Below are 18,638 nucleotides of genomic sequence, written 5' to 3'. Positions count from 1 at the left end.
TTTGCTCTTAGAAAGTCACACCTTTGGCTGTGTGAAGAGTGGAGTCTGAGCAGTGGAGACAGGGGGGAGGCTGGGTCTGGGGAATTCCTCCCACATGAGGCCCAGAGGTTACTTCCTGCAGCTTCTCAGCTCAAGGGCCCTCCTCTAAAGGCGTGTCTTTCTCCACACAGGACATGTTCCAGTAGACCCTAACGGCGTCTCTTCCTGGCCCAGAAACGCTTGTTCCCAAGCACGAGAGAGCCATGGGCAGCCTGCACGGGAGCGTCGTGGCCCATCTCCTCTGGATGCTGCTGCTCTGGAGTGGGGACAGCAGCTGTCAGGCCCAGAGGGCAGGTGGGGCTGGAGGCTGTGCCAGGCTGAAGACAGAGCCGTCTGTGTGCGCGTCCGTGCGTGTGTGGGTGTGGGCCTCGGGGTGGGCTAGCGCCTGTGTGTGAGAGAGTGCGGGTCATCACAGGGGAGGTGTCAGCTCTCCCCCAGCTGGTGTGTGTCATAATCAGTCGTGCAGCTGGGGCGTGTGCATGTGTGTGTGAGTATGTGTGTGAGAGTGAACACACACCTTTTTCTTTTTTTTTAATTGGAGTATAGCTGCTTTGCAATATTGTGTTAGTTTCTGCTGTGCAGCAAAGTGAATCAGCTATACGTATACATACATCCCCTCTTTTTTAGATGTCCTTCCCATTTAGGTCACCACAGAGCATTGAGTAGAGTTCCCTGTGCTATAAAGTAGCTTCTCATTAGTTATCTATTTTATACACGGTAGTGTGTGTATGTCAATGCCAATCTCCCAATTCATCGCATCCCCCCTCTTTCCCCTCTTGGTATCCTTAAGTCTGTTCTCTATACATGTGTCTCTATTTCTGCTTTGCAAATTAGTTGATATGTACCATTTTTCTAGATTCCACATATAAGTGATATTATATGATAGTTGTTTTTCTCTTTCTGACTTCACTCTGTACAACAGTCTCTAGGTCTATCCGCGTCTCTGCAAATGGCACTATTTCGTTCCTTTTTATGGCTGAGTAATACTCCATTGTATGTATGTACCCAATCTTCTTTGTCCATTCCTCTGTTGATGGACATTTAGGTTGCTTCAACACACATCTTGTGTCAATCATAGAATGTGTTGAAGGTGTGTCTCTGTTGAGTGCATACAGGGTTTGGGGACAGTGGGCAGGTTAGTGCCCTGCTGTGTTGTCTGGCTCTGTGAGGATGTTGGACCACATCCTGGGGGACGCTGGATGCCCTGGAGTCCAGCCAGAAGAGGCGGCTGGGACAGTGAGTGGACGGGAAGTGGGGAAGTTATTGTAGCAGAGAAGGCCCGGGAGGGAGGGGGTGAGAAGTGACAGGAGGGTTTACCCACCTGTCTGAGGGCCTCCTGGGAGGAGTCACTGTCAGTGGGGGACATGGAGAAGGGGTCAGGGACCTGAGCTGGTCTGGTCTGTATCACAGCACCCAGCCCAGAGCCCGCGCACTGCGTCCACGGCACACAGCTGGACCAGATCTCAGGGAGAGCGCCTGTCACTATACGGCTGGGTGTAAAATGCTGCCCCCATTTTACAGATGAGGAATTGAGGTAACAGATGCCCACTACTGTATATAAAATAGATAAACAACAAGGACCTACTTATAGCACAGGGAACTATATTCGATATCTTGTAATAATCTATAATGGAAAAGAATTTAAAAAAAGAATATAGATATATACATCTATATGCATAACTGAATCACTTTGCTACACACCTGAAACTAACACAGTATTGTAAATGGACTATACTTCAATTTTGAAAAGTGTTGGAAAAAAAACGAGAGGCTCCTATCCCCCTACCTCCATCCCCGTGAGGCTGGGGGACACAAGAAGTGCTGACCAGAGCCAAGCCCTTTATCCGGGGCCTCCAAGAAGACGAAAACCAAACAACAGACCCCACAGGCTTCCGTTTCTCCATCGTTTTACAAAGTTCTGCTTTGCCTGAGCCTCACAAAGGCCGGCTGTCTAGAAAGACAGTGACGAGTGTGGGCGTCCTGGTTTTCATGGGAGGAATGTGGGGCTTCCTAGGAGCTTTCTGTGTCCCCTGGGATGACCCCACGTGCCCAGGCGATACCCAGGATTATCAAATTCAGAAGTGGGAAGGCCCAAGGACCTTCTGTCCGTGCCCTCATTTCACAGAGTGGCGGCCCAGGGGAAGCAGTCGCCTGCCGGGTCACAGGGCCCTGGCCTGTGGCAGAGCCGAGGCCAGAAGCCAGGACCCTTCCCACCACATCTCTCTTCATTCTCACCTGCCCAAGACCCAGCCTGTTCCCTGGCCTCCAGGAGAAAGTGGCGCCTTGGCGAGGCCTCCTGCACCGATGAACCTTCTGCAGCCTAGAGGATTACAGCCGCAGGGGAGGCCCTCCCCGGCGCGCAGCAGCAATTATTCTGATGAGGCTGGGACATCACTGTTCCAAAGACAAAAGGATGACCTTTTGTGTCAAGAAGAAACACTCCCCAGGAATTATCTCTGAATCCACACATCTGGGCAGACACACTTCTAAAACTCTAATCCTGTTAGGGGATCCATCCTGCGAAGGCAGGGATTCATTTCAGCTCCTCAGCGGATCGGACCTGGATTTTAAAAACTAGAGGGGAAGGTAGATGTGGAAAATTCAAGGGAGGCACTGGCTCAGGGCAGGATAAGAAGTATTTGTGTGTGTGTATAAATACGCCTAGCTTTACTTTTCTGTTTTTTGAACTTAATGCATTGCTTGTAAACACAAAATCCGAAGTACAAAGGAATACCATTCACTCGTGGTTCTGCTTGCCAGAAATAAGTCATGTTCCTTTTAGTAGCTTCTCTCCTGAATACACAGTTGTAGACAGAGACACACATGCTTTTCATACCCAACAACAGAGTGGAAAATGTATCCACGTTGGTAAATAAGGGCTCCCTTAGGGCCCGGCCACGGCTGTGGTGGCTTCCTGGCATCCCACTGAATGAGCACAGGAGGAGTAGTATTTACGTAGTTCCCTATGGGTGATCATGGAGGTGGGCTCCAGAATTTTGCTTGGCAGTGCTGCCATGAACTTCCTTATACATCTTTATCTTTTTCCCCTTCCATTTATCTGCTAGTTTGCTTCAGTTAAATCACAGAATCTGGAGTTGGTGGATCCAAAGATACCCTCTTCTGTAAAAGGCTTTTAGGACCCTGACAATGGGGTGACAAACCCCATGGCCACTTCTCGAGCCCACAAAGGCACTCTCCTTACGCTCTCACTGGCTACCACGGTCTCTCTGACTTTTGCCAGTTGGACAGTTTAACAAAGTGGGATTCTTTTTCTTTTTTTGGTTTGTTTTTATTTTATTTTCACTAATCAGATGTTTGTGCCAGGTGTTCCCAAAGCCTGATCAGTTGCTGCTGTTGGCATGGCCAAGACTCAGATTCCAGAAAAATCGAGACAAGGGCATTTTGATGGTTCCCCTGTATATTTGTGCAGCACTTTGGAGTTTAGAAGATACTTTTCCTCATATTATCTAACTGTGAAATGGGAACGAACAAGCTCTCTGCACAGGGCTGCCCTGAGGATCAGAAATAAATTATATAGTGCTGCATTTTGTTTAATCAAAAGCATCACATAGCTTATATAAAAGTTATATTTGTAAAAATATAAGCATATTTTTTATAGAGCACTATAGAGCTTCTAAAATATATGAATGCAGTCTAACTTACGTGATTTCTAATAATGAAATACTTTTAACTGTTTAACTATCTGACAAGAGAGGACTGGCTAAATAAATTATGCTCATCCCTGCAGTGGAATCTCTGCAGCCATAGAAACTGGCATCACACTGGAAATGGGCTCCCAGAGCATCGCTGGGTGCGGTAAAACCAGCTGATATATCAGTGCGTCTGGTACAGGCCCACTTCCATCGATAATTATATGGAAATAGCACATAAATAAATACACCGTGGGCTAGCAGTAGTTATCTCGGAGCAGATGGAAATAGGAGCGTTTATAGATTTTTTGATTGCCTTTTCTGCTTTTTCTGAAATGGGCGTGCATTATTTATAGTAGGTTTGAAAGATAATGAAGTCACTTTCGAACCAAAATAATGGGAATAAAGAAATGGGTACGGTAGTGTTCCATGACTGATACTCACTTATATAAATATATATATAAGCTATATATAAAATTATACATATTTATATAACATCCATATATTATATAATATATAATTATATATGTATTATTCACTTATATACATACATAATTATATTATATATAATTATTTATATGATATTTTATATATCATTACATAGTATATATAATTCTATATGTTATTCACTTTTAGAAATATATATAAACTATATATAGTTCTATACTAGTATATTTTATATACAATTATATATGGTATCCACTTGTATAAATATACGTATTAGCTATATATATAAATATATATGTTAACTATATCTATAGGCAGCTGAACCTCACAGCAACCTCGGGGAGACTCCCAGTCACGTGACCTTCAGGGACCCAAGGTTGGGGCTTTAAGGCAGCAGCCGAGGACCCGCTCCCGCCCCCCAGCGCGAGGCCTAGTGGGCGGGGCTTGGAGGCAGGTCTGCGAGACCCGGATGACCACGCCTCCCGCCGCCAAGGACCTTGCTTTTCCTGCGACCCAGCGGCCCCCGTCGCCCTTCTTGTCGCCCCTGCAGGTTGCAAAACTGTCCACTACGACCTGGTCTTCCTCCTGGACGCCTCCTCGAGCGTGGGCAAGGAGAACTTCGAGAAGGTCCGGCAGTGGGTGGCCAACCTGGTGGACACGTTCGAGGTGGGCCCGGACCGCACCCGCGTGGGCGTCGTGCGCTACAGCGACCGGCCGACCACGGCCTTCGAGCTGGGCCGCTTCGGCTCACGGGCCGAGGTCAAGGCGGCGGCGCGGCAGCTGGCCTACCACGGCGGCCACACGCACACGGGCGACGCGCTGCGCTACGTCACGCGGCACAGCTTCGCGCCGCGGGCCGGCGGCCGCCCCGGGGACCGCGCCTTCAAGCAGGTGGCCATCCTGCTGACCGACGGTCGCAGCCAGGACCTGGTGCTGCCCGCCGCCGACGCCGCGCACCGCGCAGGCATCCGCATCTTCGCCGTGGGCGTGGGCGAGGCGCTGCGGGAGGAGCTGGAGGAGATCGCCTCCGAGCCCAGGGCCGCGCACGTCTTCCACGTGTCGGACTTTGACGCCATCGACAAGATCTGGGGCAAGCTGCGGCGCCGCCTGTGCGAGAGTGAGTAGGGACCCGCGCGCGGGGCGGGGCGGGGCGGGGCGGGACCCGGTTGCACCGCAGAACGGGGCCAGAGGCCACCCGGCCAGCTCAGTAACTGAGAGCTCCCCACCCCCAGTCCGGGCCCATCACCCAGGGTCCTGCCCCGTGGGCCCTGCGTCCAGGGAGGCAGAGGTGGAAAGAAAATTAAAGAGAGCTGGGTCCTGAACCCCGCCCAGTCTGAGATACTCGGAGACTGGTTACGTCTCTTGAGTTGCAGCTTCATGTCTGCAATGGGGACCATCCACTGGCCTCCCAGGGCTGTTAAGTCAGAAAAGGTGCCTGCAGAGGCTTGGCCAGAATATCTGCAGGCAGAGCTGAGAGATGTCGGGTCCTGCGCCTCTCCTGAGGGGTTGCAGTGAGAGGTCATGGAAGAACGGGGGCACAGACCGCCTTTGGGAACTGCCCGAGTCAGTCTGGGCAGGGCGTGACATGGTCAGATCTTTGTGCAGAATGGAATGCTGGCAGGACAGCGGAGTCCAAGGAGCCCACTGCTGGTCCCAGAGGCCAGGGACTTTTGACCTCGTGCCCTCTGAGATCACCCGAGGCCCCCGAGTCATTTGCCTGGAATCTTGACAGTGGCTGGGGATGGAGGATGGAGAGGAAGGAGTATGTGGGCAGAGGGGGCAGACAACGGGCAGAGATCCTGGGGCCCCTGGGGCTCTGACCTGGACGGCTGACCTCCAGGACCCTAGTGGGGTCATTCTGAGGCCAGCCCCCTCTCCAGGATAGGAGGGGTGAAGTGAGTTTCTTTTGTGCCAGCCTTTCTCCAGGTTCAGCCTCTGCCTGCTTCACCGGGGTGATGTTTCCTCCTTGCTGGGTAACTTCCGCCTCCAGGGCCCAGGCAGGGGGCAGAGTGTCAGACTCTGTCTTGCCGACTTCTCTGGGGGACTGCGCCCTGGCTGGGGCAGCCCAGAGGGTCGCACCTGAGCAGGGGCAGGGGCCTGGGGCAGTGGAGGAGGGACTGGCAGTGGGAGCAGCTGGCCAGAGAGGCAGGTGCCTTGTCCCAGGGATGGGCCGGGCTTGCAGCTAACTCATATCTGCGACTGGATGCCCTCGGTTTCTTTACCACTTTGTGGCTTTTTCTCTGCTTACTTATTCACAGATACTTACTGGGGGTCTCATGTTTGTGTGGCCTGACTTCTGAGCCTATAGAAAAAGATAAGACACAGCCCCTGCCCTCAAGGCTTTCCTAGTCTAGATGTCGGGAAAAGACACCAAAAAAGGAATGTGATGGGTGGGGTCCTGCTGTGGTTTGGTGGATGGTGACCCTGAGAAGAGGGAGGGCTTCCTGGAGGAGGTGACACTTAGATGGTTTAGAAGACAGAGCGCGAGCTTCAGGATGAGCTGGCTGCACTTGGTCAATGAACTGGAAATGGCCAGAGGAAAGGAGCAGAGTGGAGGATGGTGGCTTTGTGTGATGGTCAAGGCCTAGATAAAGGAGGGCCTTGTGTGCAAGGCGAGGCGTTGGAGGGTTCCGGGCAGGGCGTGACATGGTCAGATCATTATGCAGAATGGAATGCTGGCAGGACAGCAAGCAAAAGGGAGCCCCTTCACAAGACTGCTGGGGAAGTTCAGAGAATGGTGCTGGGGTGGGTGGCACGTTGACGCCGAGGCCCATTTTACAGATGAGGAAATTGGTGCCCAGAGTGCTGAGAGACAGTCGCCTAGTCTACAGTGTGCGATTCATGGGCCATAGGCTTCCTCAGTGACTTCATTTGACCCTCATTACAACCTCCTAAGGTACAGATGCTCTTCTTTTTGCTGCTGAGGGCATTTAGAATGCTGAGATCATGGGCTTCTGGGCCCTCAGCAGTAGGCCGGAGAGGTGGCGGGGCCACACTGGGGAAGAGGAGAAAGGCAGAAGGAACAGCCCGGGCAGGGCCAGGCGAAGGCTCGATCTAGGTGCATATGCTCAAGAAGTCTGGGCTGACAAGAGCCAGACGCTAGGTCACGGGCCTAGCCAAGGGGCAGACATCCAACGTGGTGGCTCAGGGTCCATGAGCACCCAGCTGCCATCCCAGAGCCTTGACCCAGGGACCTAGGAAGCAAGGCTGCTTCTCGACCCTATCCTCTGGCATTTCGTCATCCTGCCAGCCTGGGTTCAAACTGGTTCTGCATCTTGGCAGAGCAGAATATAGATTTTGAAGAACTTCTGTGCCCAGGGGATGGTTTTGGGACTGCTTCTGACAACCCTGGAGAGGGCAGGCCACTGAGTCATGTTGCCCGGTGAATACAACGGCGGGGCTGGGCACAGAACCCGGGCCTTCAGCCTCCGCATGCTGGCCTCATCCCCCTGTGCCCCCAGAACACAGATTTCAGCACCATTGACCTTGCGTCTGAGTCAGGGACGATGATCACAGGTAACAGAAAACCCCACTCTAACTTGCTTAAAGAGTAAAGCAGGTTGACATCACACAGGATGAAGAGACCAGAGGCCAGGCAGCCTCGAGCGGTGAGACCGGCCCTCTCACTCTCCCTGTTCCCAGGCTCTCCTTTCTTGGTGTTAACTCTGATCTTGGCTGATGTGTGTGTCGGGGTCCCGGCAGTGACCAGTGTTGACTGAAGAGATGCTGATGGGGGTTCTCTTTAGGGAAGATTGAGGTCACCGAGGGACACCGAGGCACCGGGAATCAGTAGCAGGAGAAGCCAGCTGGTAGCAGGGATGGAAATGATGCTGGGCCCGTGGATGGGGAGGGGCTGCCCGTCATGAGCTGCAGTCTCCTCACCTCAGGGAGGAACATGGCTGCCCACTCAACCATGACCCAGAGGGAGCGGGAAAGGAGCCCCTGCCTCACTCCCTGCCCGCTTGGCTGGCACTGCCCGTTGGCCTGACCTCATCCGACACCAGAGGGGCCGGGTGATACGGTGACAGGGGCCAGCCTCCCGGGCTCAGAGCAAGACAGAGAAGGAGAGCAGGGGTGTGGGAGGGAAAAGGAGCTGCCAGCACAAGACAGCTCTGAGTGACCTCAGAGTCGCGAGAGTCCTTGGACCCAGCAGAGGAGAGGGTGACCCACAGGCCCAGGTTCAGTCTGACTGGACGCCTGTAGGCCCTACGGCTGTTCCCAGCCCATCGCTGTGGCCTCCGAGTGGAAACAGGCTGACTATCTGGGGCCTAAACCACAGGACCCTGTTTGACGCTGGGGAGTGGAGTTAATTACCACCTCTCCTCCCTCAGGGAAAGGGGTCTGACCCAGGCAGAAACACCGGGGGCTGTACCCACGGGGCAAGGGCTGCAAGCCCCAGCACACCACACATCCCCCGTGATAACATGAGGAGAAACCACCATCCTCTCTAGACAGGCTTCTCCGAATGCCTGAATAGATGGGAGATTCGAGTTATTCTTAGTCATCTGAAGGGAATCCGTTTTGTAAATACAGCTGTAGGCTGAGAGGGTCTGCTCTGTTCTGGGGACAGACGAAGCAACATCTCTGCACAATTGCTTCAATTAGAAACAAAGCAAAACAAATAAAAGAGCGAACAGTAGCATAGTGGAAAGCACGTAGTAGATTAAATCGAGGAGCAGCACAGCATCCAAACAGCTAGAAGTCTTTTGGCCCAGGGAGGGCGCCTATGGGTGACTTCACAGCCTGAATCAGACCCGTTCTGACAGGGGCTTCACACTCATGATCTGGGAAATCGTAGACTAACAATGTGGGGTTTTGGTGTCGTGATCAGTCCACCCAACCCCCTCGTTCGTTCATTCAACAACCATAGTGTGTTCACGCTAATCCGTTCATTCATTCAACTTCAGCCCAACCACGTGTTGTAAGCATTGGTTCAGTTCAGTCCATCCATCCATCCGTTCGCTCGTTCACTCGTTCATTCAGCAGTCGCACACTGAGTGAGTCCTCTGCTGGGCACATGCCAGGTGCCCAGGGTGCAGTGATGGATCTGATCTTCTTTTTCCTTGAGAAGCTTTTATCTCCTGGAGGCAGCAGGGAAGTGACAGATTATTATACCATAGACCGTGCACACTGGTTACCACCTGCCACTGGAAATTTCTGTTAGTTTATCTGCCTACGAGCTGCCTTCACATATAAGAATATAAGTTTCATGAGGGAAAGTCTGTTTCTTGTGGTACCAGCACCTGGAACAGAGCCTGCTATGTAGGAGGAGCTGCCTAAATATCGTTTAAAAGAAATCGAGAGCAGCGGCCCGGAGTTAGCTCTGTGCTCCCTGCTGCATTTGTGGCGCTGTGCACATCAGAAGCACTCACGCAATGATCTACCGCCTCCCAAATGCCAAGAATATTCAGCAAATCTGAACTCAGAGCCAGCAGTAACTGAGTATTTCACTTGTGCGTATTTTGGTTATCAGAGACAAACAGTTGGATTTTTTTTTCCCCCTTTAAAAACAAAACCTTGGGCTTCCCTGGTGGCGCAGTGGTTGAGAGTCCACCTGCCGATGCAGGGGACGCGGGTTCGTGCCCCGGTCCGGGAAGATCCCACATGCCGCAGAGCAGCTGGGCCCATGAGCCGTGGCCTCTGAGCCTGCACGTCCGGAGCCTGTGCTCCACAACAGGAGAGGCCACAACAGTGAGAGGCCCGCGTACCGCAAAAAACAAACAAAAAAACCCTTTATTTTATTTTTTTAAACATCTTTATTGGAATATAATTGCTTTACAATGGTGTGTTAGTTTCTGCTTTATAAGAAAGTGAATCAGCTATACATATACGTATATCCCCATATCCCCTCCCTCTTGCGTCTCCCTCCCACCCTCCCTATCCCACCCCTCTAGGTGGTCACAAAGCACCGAGCTGATCTCCCTGTGCTATGCGGCTGCTTCCCACTAGCTATCTGTTTTATATTTGGTAGTGTATATATGTCCATGCCACTCTCTCACTTCATCCCAGCTTACCCTTCCCCCTCCCCGTGTCCTCAAGTCCATTCTCTACGTCTGCATCTTTATTCCTGTCCTGCAATGGTTCTTCAGAACCTTTTTTTTTTTTTTGATTCCATATATATGTGTTAGCATATGGTATTTGTTTTTCTCTTTCTGACTTACTTCACTCTGTATGACAGGCTCTAGGTCCATCCACCTCACTACGGATAACTCAATTTCATTTCTTTTTATGGTTGAGTAATATTCCATTGTATATATGTGCCATATCTTCTTTATCCATTCATCTGTCGATGGACACTTAGGTTGCTTCCGTGTCCTGACTATTGTAAATAGAGCTGCAATGAACATTGTGGTACATGTCTCTTTTTGAATTATGGTTTTCTCAGGGTATATGCCCAGTAGTGGGATTGCTGGGTCATACGGTAGTTCTATTTGTAGTTTTTTTAAGGAACCTCCATACTGTTCTTCACAGTGGCTGTATCAATTTACATTCCCACCAACAGTGCAAGAGGGTTCCCTTTTCTCCACACCCTCTCCAGCATTTATCGTTTCTAGATTTTTGATGATGGCCATTCTGACTGGTGTGAGGTGACACCTCATTGTGGTTTTGATTTGCGTTTCTCTAATGATTAGTGATGTTGAGCATCCTTTCATGTGTTTGTTTGCAATCGGTGCATCTTCTTTGGAGAAATGTCTGTTTGGATTTTGAAGGCTGGTGAGGGTCTGGAGGAGGCAGGCTGGGATGGGCTGAATCTTCCGATGACAGGACAGATGCAGAGGAAGAGGACCCTGACCCGACTCCCTGGGCTGTGAACAGCACTGAGAGAGTCTGCTGTTCTCTGAGCACCAAACGTTTTGAAGGCTGATGAGGGTCTTTGCATTACACTCTCACTCTGTCCCCACCCAGCCCGGTTGGCAGGGCCGGGGGCTGGGTGTCCCTGCTGACGTTTTGCACGTGGGGAAGCCACCAGTGCTCTAGACCCATGCTGGCCATCACATGTGGGCACTGACCAATCTGGGGCTGGTCTGAACTGAGAAGTGCTGTGAGTGACATACACGCCAGATTTTGTGGGCGTGGCATGAAAAAGAAAGCATCTCATGCATATTTTTATATATATTGATTACATATTTAAATGATAATGCTTTGGAAATTTAGGGTTTATACAATATATTCCTAAAATCAACCTCACCTGGTTCTTTTTACTTTTTAAAAATTGCGGCTTCTAGCGTATCTAACTTTATGTGTGAGGCTTACCTGTGAGGCTCTTCTCCACCTCTGCTTCCTTCTCCTTTGCCCTTGTTCTTCTTCTGTGATGCTGGGGCTGCAGACGGAGAACGGAGGTCTGATCGCTTCTAGAGCCCATGCTTTCCAGGCAGCCTGGCTACAGAAGGGAGGAGGGGCAGTTCTGGGGGACAGAGGGGAAGCTGAGTCCCAGGTCAGTGCACAGGAAGTGAGGGGCCAGTGCGGCGGCCCCGCTCCTAAGGCAGCACAGGCTGGGGTCTGGAGGCAGTGGCTGGTCTGGCCTGGAAGCCCAGCTGGGAGTGACCGTGTGAGCAGAGGAGGGGTGACGTGGGGACAGGACCAGGCCTGGGATGGGGCAGCGCTTCTTCAGGGTGGCCATTGCAGAAGCTTCTCTTTGTCCAGATTGCTGCTGGACCACCCGTGGCCTGGCCTGTCCTTGTTCTCGGCCTCAGGGTGCCGTCGTTCACCACTGCTTAGAGCAGAATCCCTGGCACGTCCTGCTTCCTAAGTCATAGCTGCACATAGGATGACTTAGTGCTGCCAGGTGATTTTTCCCTAGCACATGTATGGCTTGCCCTGTGTGTCCATCGGTTCTCAGAATCAATAGGCACAACACTGACGTTGGCGTTCAGACCTCAGCCACCCCTGATTGGTCGGTGATGTGGCTGGCTAGGCTCTCTCCCCGAGGAGGCCCCGCTGGCAGGGAGCAGAGCCGGGTGTTCCACCCCATTCTGTTTGACCGCAGGGCCTGAGTTCTTTCTGGTCACTGTGGATGTTTAGGAAGCATCTTTAAGTCCACCATGGCATGGAAGCCTCTCCCCAGCCCCCTAAGTCAGTTCCTGCTTTTTCCTCTTCTGTTGCTGGTGGCACTGAGGGGCTGAGGGGCTTATCCGGGATCACAGGCAGCCAGGCTCTCAACTCTTCACATAGCTCAGAACCTGCTGCCTGCGAGTCTGAGTTTTTTCACGCTATCCTTCCGTAATCCTATTGGATGCCTAATTATAGAACCCTCCCAGTGCCTGGCCCAGGCCTGGCTCACGCCCGGTGACCAGTGGCTGTTTGTTGAAATGATAAATGAAGCTCACTGTACTTGAAGAAATCGTCATCCCTGTTCCGCAAATGAAAGATTCTGCGCACACCTAGGAGGGGAGCAGCGACAGCAGCGGCGGCCTCCACGCGCGGCCGTGTTGTTAGAGATGCAGCTTCTAGCGTCGCCACTTCCACGGCCTCACCCAGTGGCCTCCCCTGAGATCTGCTCCGGCCCGTGGCTCACTGTCCCCCGGCCTTGGGCTCATCCAGGGAAGCGCCTCCGTGTCACGGCATCAGTTCCTGCCCCTCTGTGACCTGATGAGGTTCCCAGGGGACTGGACCTCAGCCCGGCTTCCCGCAGAGCCTGGGGCGGAGGCGCAGCCCCGGAGCCTCGTCTGTAATTAAGAGCTTTTTCTACCCCAGGCTCAGTCGTGGCCACGAAGCAGCCTTTATATAGCTGATGGTGTGGAACTTGGTGAGCTTGTGGCAACGCCAGCGGCCGCAGCTGGGGGAGCCTCTGCCTGCTTCTATTTTGGGGACACTGTTTGGTGGCCCTGACTCCCCTCCCCCTGCCCCTTAGCCCTTGCGTGTTAGTGTGGACGAGCGCACAGAAGCGGCCCCTTGTGCCTCTCTGGTTCATGACACAAAGCCTTCCTCTCTCTCTCTGTGTTGTGTGTCCATGTGCTGTTCCAGTGAGTTTTGTCTACTGGATGCAATACTTTCCATGACGACACACACACACACACACACACACACAGAGAGGGAGAGAGAGAGAGAGAGAGAGAGGGAGAGGGAGAGAAGCTTGTTTGGTGTGAGGCGGGGATGGATTTTATGGTTCTCCTGCAGTTCACACTGGAAAAACGTCGGCATCTCTACCCCAGCCGCGCATTTTGAGAGTGCGTGACTCTGCGTGTGTCCCCCGCCACTCCGAGGAGAGTCTCAGCTTCCTGTACTGGTTAGACCCGCTCACAGATTCAGCCGCTGTGATCCTAAGTGAGGTCAGTCTGGGGGCGGGTGCTGAGATTCCTTGAGAGGCTCTTCCTTGCTTTTGACCGTGGCTGTCACAGACCACTGCACCTTCAGATGAGGGAATCGTTAGGTTCGCTTGAAAATTTGTTCTATGCTTTTTTCTTCTTGTAGCAGAAAACAGTTGGAGTAAATAACACAACTTGTTTGTGTCACTGGGACCAGGCTAGATAGACCGTGCAGGACACCAGCTCACAGCGGTGCAGGTCTCGGGGGTCTCTACTGCACCGTTGGGTTCTTTCTTCAGCACAGATTGTTTGTTCCCCTCTTATCTCCCAGACATTGTTGTGAGGCAAGGGGATCACGATGGTGAACGATTCATGCGATCCTGCTTTTAGGGCAATACTTCCCAGAAAGGAAGGGAGATGGAGAAAAAACAAAATCGAGTAAGCGGGAAGGTGATTTCGTAGCGTGGTAAGTGCTTTGAAGGGAGTAAAGCAGGGCCATGTGACACAGGGTCTGAGGCGGGAGGGTTAGGAAGCCCTGAGCTGATCCAGGAAAAGATCCATGGGCCCAGAGTTCCAGGGAGAGGCAAGTGCCAAAGCCAAGGGCCTGCAGGAGGTGTGGTCCTGATGCTGGAGGAGCAGATGCTGGGGGCCAGGCTGGGGGCAGGGGCAGTCACAGTGCCCACGAGGAGAGCGTTACCACTGCCACTGTTGGGGGCAGATGTCGAGGCTTAGCTCTGCAGCTCAGCTCTCCCAAGTCCACCTGCCAGGAGGAGGCCAGGAATCAGTCAGAAGCAGAGCGCACCTCAACCCCCTGGAGTAGTCTGTCCCCTCGACGGCCCAGAGATGACACCCACGGGGGGCCTGGGGCTGGCTGTCGGCATGTCTGGGTGGCGTGTCCAGCCTGGGAGTTTCTTTGGGTCCGTCTCCCTTAGGACCTGAGTCTCGTAGTCATCAGAGAGGGGACAGCCCTGCTGGTGGCCTTGTCCCCAGTGACCAAGTCTTCCTGTCCCCACCCCTGTCTCCATCCCCACATCCCTCTGCATGGCCTGGAGAGACTCAGAGATAAACTCAGCACACGCATACGTGCGTGCGTGCCTATGCACATATGCCACACACACACACACACACACACACACACACACACACACCACAAATCGTACATACACACACACACACACACACACACACCCCACAAATCGTACATACACACACACACACACACACACACACCCCACAAATCGTACATACACACACACACACACCCCACAAATCGTACATACCCACACACACACACACACACACACCCCACAAATCGTACATACCCTCTCTCACACACACACACACACACACACACACACCCCGCACAAATCGTACATACCCTCTCACACACACACACACACACACCCCCCACAAATCGTACATACCCTCTCACACACACACACACACCCCCCACAAATCGTACATACCCTCTCTCTCTCACACACACACACACACACACACCCCACAAATCATACATACTCACACACACACACGCACACGCACACACACACACACACACACACACACACACCCCACAAATCGTACATACCCTCTCTCACACACACACACACACCCGTATCTGGGAGCGCACGTTCCCACGAGGCGACCCGCCCAGCCCGTCCTCTGGGTGGGCCTGAAGCCTGGGCAGAATCAGCGGCCGCCTCCGCTGTGGGTTTGGGGCTGCCACGCGGATGCCTGTGGCCTGGCTCTCAGGGCCACACCAGCCTCGGGAAGCACGGCTGGGGCCCCGCCCTTGGCCCAGAGGTCACTGGGAGCGCCTCCCGGGTAAACTTGTCATGACTGAGGTCACCCCCTGGAAATAATCATCGGGTTACTTAATTCTGATTATGTGCTGGGGAATTTTATTAGAAAATTACTGAAATTGAGGGAAAACTAAAAACCACCCGTCGTTAATTTTTCATTTGTGTACATCAAGGAAGAAGAAATAGTCTCCCAGCTCTGCCCAGCCAGGCCCAAGCCTGACGAGGCCCCTGCCGGACTCCTTTCTCTGCTACATCTGCGTGACGCCCTGTAAAACCCCAGCTCTTCTGCCTCAGCCTCTGCTGATCCAGGGGGTGCGGCTCATCTCGTCCACACTCTCTAACCCATGTGTCCCGCTCCACGTGAGGAGCAGGTACCGTCGTGTCCTGAGTTCTCCCCAGCCTGCCCGTCACTCTCTCTGCTTCTGGGTTCTGGTTTCTCATGGTGGCAGCACTTTTAGTACTGAGCTCCGTGTGGATTTGTCCTGACAGGTAGATTCCCAGAGGAGGTTTGCACGTGCACCGTGATTCCCACAGTGCAGCCCGTGGGCTGGCGGCGGAGGCCGTGGCGCGTGCTGGTTCAGCCCCAGCGCCTGGAGCGGCCCAGCCCTGCCTCTTCACCCTGGGTGAAGCCTCAGGCCAGTTCCCTAACCTCCTTCTGCCGTTGCACGTTCATTGGTACAAAGAGGATGATGGTGACATTTCCACCTTGTAGAGTGTTGTGAAGATCTAAGGGTTGAGACGTGGAAAATGCTTAGCACAGTGGTGGCCCTGAGCACACGCTCTACAGCTGTCTGCTCTTACCATGTTCCTTTGTGGGTGTGTATGATTTTTATGTATGTCTATATTTTCATTTGTCTCTATGTGTATGTGTATATGTGTATGTATATATTACTTTTCAGAAAGGTGACAGAGTTCATACGCTTCACTTAAGGCAGTATTTCTCGACCTCCTTTTGAGGGAACCTATACAGTAAGTCTCCTGCATACAAACAGGTTCCGTTCCGAGAGCGCGTTCGTAAGTCCAGTTTGTTCGTTAAGTCCAACAAAGTTAGGCTAGGTACCCAACTAACACAGTTGGCTATACAGTACTGTACTGTAATAGGTTTATAATACTTTTCACACAAATAATACATAAAAACAAACAAACACAAAAGATAAAACATTGTTAATCTTACAGTACAGTACCTGGAAAAGTACAGGAGTACAGTACAACAGCTGGCATCCAGGGGCTGGCATCATTTGGTGAACAGGCCAGAAGAGTCACTGACTGGAGGAGGGAGAGGAGGTGGGAGATGAAGGACCGTCATCCGCTGAAGGACCGTCAGCGATAGGAGGCGGAGGGCGAGCTGCCATTTCACTCACGCCTGACGCTGATGGCACAGGTGCTGGCTCCTTGCTGGAACCAGATGCGCGTTTGCATCTTTGAAAGTTCGCAACTTGAAGGTTTACTGTAGGGGACTTGCTGTATACGTGTTTTTTTCCCTCTAATTGTCTCCTTCTCCGGACTTGTAATACCACACCTAACTGTCGATCTGTTTATGCTGTTGGGTAAGGTTGGACTTTGGAGAGCCGCAGACCGTTGAAATCCCTAAGGTTTTTTTTTACCCTCTCCCTCAAAGCCAGTTTTACCTCCTTGGAGGCAATATTACCCCCTTTGAGAATGCATAATTTCGGGCATGTGAAAGGATTACAGGATGAGAATTCAGGGAAGGCCTGAGTTCATATCCTGCCCTCTGTCCCTTGGGAGCTGCGATGATGCGGCATCAGGGTTCAGCAGATGGACTGAGGTCTAAAAGCCCCAGTTAAATACAGCTTTCTCTATTTGAGAGATTACTTTTTTAAGCTTCAGTTTTCCTTGTAAATGAAGCCAGTAATATGACTACCTGATTTCTAGAGCCAAGAGAACACACACATAAAAGGCTTCCTTTGTAGCCTGGCACAGAGTTAGTGCCCATCATAATTCAGGCACCACACTGCCAGGACCACTGATCTGTGGCACAGGGACTGGATGGAATCCCAGCTCTGCCATCTGCCAGCTGGGGGTCCCTGGGCTGGAGTGTGCACCTGTCTGAGCCTTGGTCTCCTTATCTGTAAAATTGTGGTATTTACCAATCTGGTGAATAATTTACTGTGGTTCTTACTGTTTTTATTGTGCTATTATTATCATACTTAATATTTTTATGGCAAGTCTGTATAAAAACTGTCAAAAACCAAAGCTCCCAGACATGACATGACTGGATCTGAGCTCCCCGTCACAGGAGGGAATCAAGCAGAGTCTAGAAGTTCATCTGCTGTGAGTTCTGTAAAGAAAACTGGCCTGTCCAGGAAGGTGAGACTCTCGTTCATCTAGTGCGCGGGGTGCCAAACCCCGTCCCACAGGCCACATCCCACCAGGCAGAACGTTTTACACACTGAGTTTTATTGGAAGATGTACTTCACGTCAGCTTCTTTACACGTTGTCTGTGGCTCTGTCGGCACAACCGCAAGCTGAGTAGTTGTGACAGAGACCACGTGGCCCACAAGATCTGAAGTATCTACCGTCTGGCTCTTTAGAGAAGAAGATTGCCGACCCCTGATAGTGGGTTCTGACGTGATGGCTGGGAATCTGAAGTCGCTGCCACTAACTCCTGGGGTGACCCCGGAGAGGCTGTCCCATGGAGTGCTGAGTGGGATGGGTGGGAACCCTCCGGGAGGCCCCTTCCCTTCTGTGTCTCCATCACCGTCCTGCGTAATCCCCTCCCCCGTCCGTGTGCTACTGCATTACGGGTGCCTTCTCATCTTGTCAGTTTTAGGGGCGACCCATGTATCCTAGAAAGCTCTCCTACCATCCCAGGACGGTAGGAGACGAGGGTTGGACGAGGGTTCATGCGCCAAGTGGGACTAGAGAGGACTTTAAAGGTCAGCTGTGAACCTGTGTCCTGCCGTTGCATCAGCCACGGCACTCTTTGTCCCTGGTGGCGTCCCAGGCAGAGAATGCATCCACGTAGGCGCCACCGTCTCGTTTACTGGTATCGTCGTCGTGCCAGGAATTCCAGCCCAGGGGGGTTCAACTGTGCATTTCCCACAGTGGCTTTCGTTTTGAGTTGATAAAGGGTTAAAGTATAGTGGCCACAGTGAAATTGGCACTTGCCAAATGTATACACACGTATACACGGTCTGTATATAAATTTGCGTCTACATAGTTAAACACGTGGAGAAATTCTTCATTTCTGAGTGTCTCACATCCTGCAGTGACCCTTGTCCTGGCTGAGCTGGATTCACACTTGCGGGAGGGCATGCGGGGCACGGGGCTTACACGATGTCTGGGGCTTTGCAAGAAACGTGGCTGATTAATTGCGATGCTTCTGATACAGCCGCACGCTTCACGGAAGCCTGAAGGAAAGCAGTTGTCAAAGCCGTACGTTCTCCGTGACTTGTTTTGCTGTAAAATGTGTCTGTCTTTGTCCTTTTAATTAC

The 18,638-nt window shown here is 52.1% G+C and overlaps 1 protein-coding gene across 1 annotated transcript in view; it reads left to right on the top strand.

Annotated features, from left to right (window-relative positions):
- Window positions 1-242: 242 nt before the first annotated feature.
- Window positions 243-18,638, top strand: part of COL22A1 (collagen type XXII alpha 1 chain) — a gene marked incomplete at its 5' end in the record, with an annotated part of 247,097 nt that continues 228,701 nt past the window's right edge. Inside the window, 2 exons of the mRNA XM_082858984.1 lie at window positions 243-333; window positions 4,687-5,253. Of these exons, the coding sequence (XP_082715110.1) occupies window positions 243-333; window positions 4,687-5,253 (658 nt within the window). The remainder of the gene's footprint in view (window positions 334-4,686; window positions 5,254-18,638) is intronic.

Source organism: Leucopleurus acutus (genome assembly GCF_964270905.1).
Source record: "Leucopleurus acutus genome assembly, chromosome: 17".
Taxonomy (NCBI): Eukaryota; Metazoa; Chordata; class Mammalia; order Artiodactyla; family Delphinidae; genus Leucopleurus; species Leucopleurus acutus.
This window is presented reverse-complemented; position numbering and strand designations above follow the sequence as displayed.